General features: G+C 35.4%; 1 protein-coding gene across 1 annotated transcript; it reads right to left on the minus strand.

The window, feature by feature from the left end:
* Positions 1-2,922: 2,922 nt before the first annotated feature.
* Positions 2,923-3,201, minus strand: LOC308494206 (cytochrome c oxidase subunit 7C, mitochondrial-like; the record flags this gene model as incomplete). Its single annotated transcript, XM_081041690.1, has 1 exon — positions 2,923-3,201. One exon carries the CDS (start codon positions 3,199-3,201, stop codon positions 2,923-2,925), a length of 279 nt encoding a protein of 92 aa, XP_080897816.1.
* Between the last annotated feature and the right edge of the window lie 228 nt (positions 3,202-3,429).

The raw sequence follows: 3,429 nt of genomic DNA on the forward strand, positions 1-3,429 counted from the left end.
ATTGTGGTGGTGGTTACATAACTGCATATTTTTCTTAAAACTTAATCTAATAGCACACTTAAATTGATGAATTATATTTTATGTAAGTTATAACTCAAAACTAACTGAAACAAAATCAAATAGTTATACGCATACAATCTTATGTATATATTATTAGGCATGTATTATTAGAGGGTGTTAATTGATGACTCAAACATGAAAACCCCTCCACATTTATTATCATTTACTATGATTTTTCTGTTCTTACAAACTCAGCAAATGGATTGCTTTCATGTGGAAAACTAATTCTCTAACCCATCATTTGATTATGTTACAGGAATTAAAGCCCAATTTCTCTAAAATTACACCTAAAACTTGGATCCTAAAAATAGACACTCATTTAAATGATTGAGTATATTTTCCACTTTTCATGCAGCTTTTCATCATGGAAGTACAGAGTATATGGTTTATATGAGCCACACATTTAGCCAGGTGCATTAAATGATTAATTTTCTACAACATCTAAACAAGACAAGTTAGAGAGAAAATGACTCTGTCAAGAACTCTGGATTCCACATGAAAGGCTTGTTTTGGGAAATTATTTCCAGAATCAAGAAACTATATAACTCCATGACCTCCCTGGAGGGAAGACTTGAAGTACTCTTGCCTAAAATAGCAAAGTTGGACTTCTAAATTATGGAAAATGACAAACATATTGAAAATCTGGAAGAAACTTCTTGGGAGATTAAAACAAACATCACAAAGCACAGTGCATAGAAGAGAGATGATTAAACTCAATATCGATATGAAAAAGGTGGGTGGTACAATGAGAAAACTTAATAATGTCATGGACTGACTGGAATTTTGGAAACACAACTTAATGGAATTTTGGCAAGACTGATGGAGGAGTTGATTACAATTTAATGTCATATGGAACTTAACTTCCAAATACCAGTACTATAGATAAGATTCGTAATGTGGAATTAAAGAAATTCTATGACTAGAGAAAATCATTGTAAGAAGAGATTTGAAGTGCTGATGTGGGAGAGGCTCTTTTGTTAGAAAGAAATCCTTGTCTTCTTAGACTAAGCTGGTGCAGACTAGGAGAGCAAGCTGTCTGAAAGACCAAAGAGGGCATAGCTATTGTTTCCTGTCTAATTGTCAGTAACACAGCAAGATCAACTTATCTCCTTTGACATATTGAAGGCACACAAAGACTGCTGGGGAGGAGGCCTGTTGACATCACACAGATTCTAATCTTACCTCTAAAATAAATTTAAAGGAATTTTTCTGTTTCTACAACAAGAGAATTGGTATGAAGGGTATGCTAGCCTTACTTTATCTGTTTGGAAATGTTATCACTTTCAGGGAGTCTTCATGCTTTTCATAGCTTACCTCAGTCCTAATGGGCAGAATTAGAAGTTTGTATGGTAGATTTTTAGCCATTTAAAATATATCACTAAAAGCTATAATAAACACGAAGAGTGAGCCTTATGCATTAATAACGCTCAATGATATGTATCTTAATTGCACCTGAGTATCGAACATTATGAAAATATTTTCTAATGTCACTTTGAGCTCTTAAAGCTATACTTAATCAGGAAAGCTGGACTTTTGCCAATGGACTTTATAGAATTTTGTTATAACATTGTAATGGTAATACAATGGAGAAGTAAAATGTCATTTCACAAGCTGCAATACAGAAACTTGATAGGCATGAAATTTTATCATCTTGAAATATGTCTTTGGTTAATCAGACTAACTTTAATCTAAATACCCCAATAATAGAATTTTAAATCAGTAAATTACTCATCACTCACAATAGGTCTTCATTAGGGAAAGCATGTAAGATATCTTACTCATTGTATTCTTATTACAAAGCCTTTCTGTCACTGGATTGTGACTTTAAGTGCATTATGTTGTATGTTGTCATATGCTACATAGATCTGTTTTCTTTGAACGTGTAGATGTTGTAGATGAGGCTGACAGACTAAAAGATGAATCTTGGGAGGTATTGGGGGGAAACCTGTGCTGGGAAGCTGAACAGATGTATGGAATGTGTTTTAATCCCTTAAGCCTCTTCATATGTCAATTGACTTATGTTTCTGGACACTATCTGTCAGATCACATTGAGTTATCTGCTTTATAATCCTGAAGATTGATTTCATTAATGAAGAACATGCCAGAACCTGAGGTTATCTGCAGTGAAAGATGACTTCTTCAGGCCTTGTGAGCGGAAGAATGACTGGATGACCATTTCTTCTCAAATGGGAGAAATTAAAGCTGAGGGTGATGGTGTGAAGGCTCTTAACAGCAAGCTGAAAAAACAACTGGATATACTTCAGAACTTGCTGGCAAGTGTTTATAATCAACTGGAACCATTTCAGGGCACATTAGGAAAAGGAGGAGGCCTGGACTGCTGCTGTGAGAACTTCGTGCACAGAGATCTCATCTTACAGCAAGTAAATGCCAAAAATCTCCCCTCTATAGGGAGAATGATGTTGGGTTGACTGAATGCTTGGAGGAAAAAACTATGCATTACAGAAATAAAAAAATAGGAGCTATGACTGGGAGGTAATGATATATTCTGATCTGGCTTGTGGACTTTATGTTCAAATCTCTTACTGCTTCATGCATGGGCTAAAGGCAGTCAGACTTTACATCCAGCTTTTAGATGAGAATTTATAATAATTTCCAAGTCATCACTCAAAAACTAGTGGCTCATGCAGATTCAAAATGGGAATCATCACTTACTTAAATAAATTTAATATGTTGTCTGATGTTTAACTTTATCTGAATCACAACAGTTTAACCCTGTTAACTATTTTTCAGCGTTTTTCTTTTTCTTTTTTTTTTTTTCAATTATCACATTTTGTATTCAGAGAAGAGGCATTAAGGATTCATGCCATGAGTTTATTTACAAACATTTCTATTATGTTGAGTTCAATAGTTTGATCCATTTTTCAAAGTGACTGTACCTCTTAAAATGCTCCTCTTCATATCTGTTTCATGGATTAAGTAAAACATCCTTATTTCTTTAAGCAATTGGTGTCTTACTATAAAGAAAGGTACGACAAATCCAGATCCAAAGTACACAGTCATCACAACTAGCAACTGCCACTTGTTTTCCACTGAAAATGGAAAATTCTTCCCTGGGCCATTCTCGTAGTGGCTCCTACGCACCACAGAGGTTGTGAACCTTTGGCTGCTCTGTCCCAACATAGCGCTGTTGGGAGGCCAGCAAAAGGCACAGAGACCGAAACCGAGGAAATGGTGGTTCCACACCAAGTCCTCCTCTTCTCAGTGTTTCTTAATGCTTTAGTATTGAGGCAGGCTTTTTGTTGCAGCTAACAACTTGGGTTAAATGATCTGTGGCCATGTATGCTGTGAGAGAAACCTACAGACTCCAGGAAAAATGGAAATCACAAGAATGAAGTTTTGAAACACTTT

The sequence above is a fragment of the Rhinolophus hipposideros genome (assembly GCF_964194185.1).
Source record: "Rhinolophus hipposideros genome assembly, chromosome: 3".
Classification (NCBI taxonomy): Eukaryota; Metazoa; Chordata; class Mammalia; order Chiroptera; family Rhinolophidae; genus Rhinolophus; species Rhinolophus hipposideros.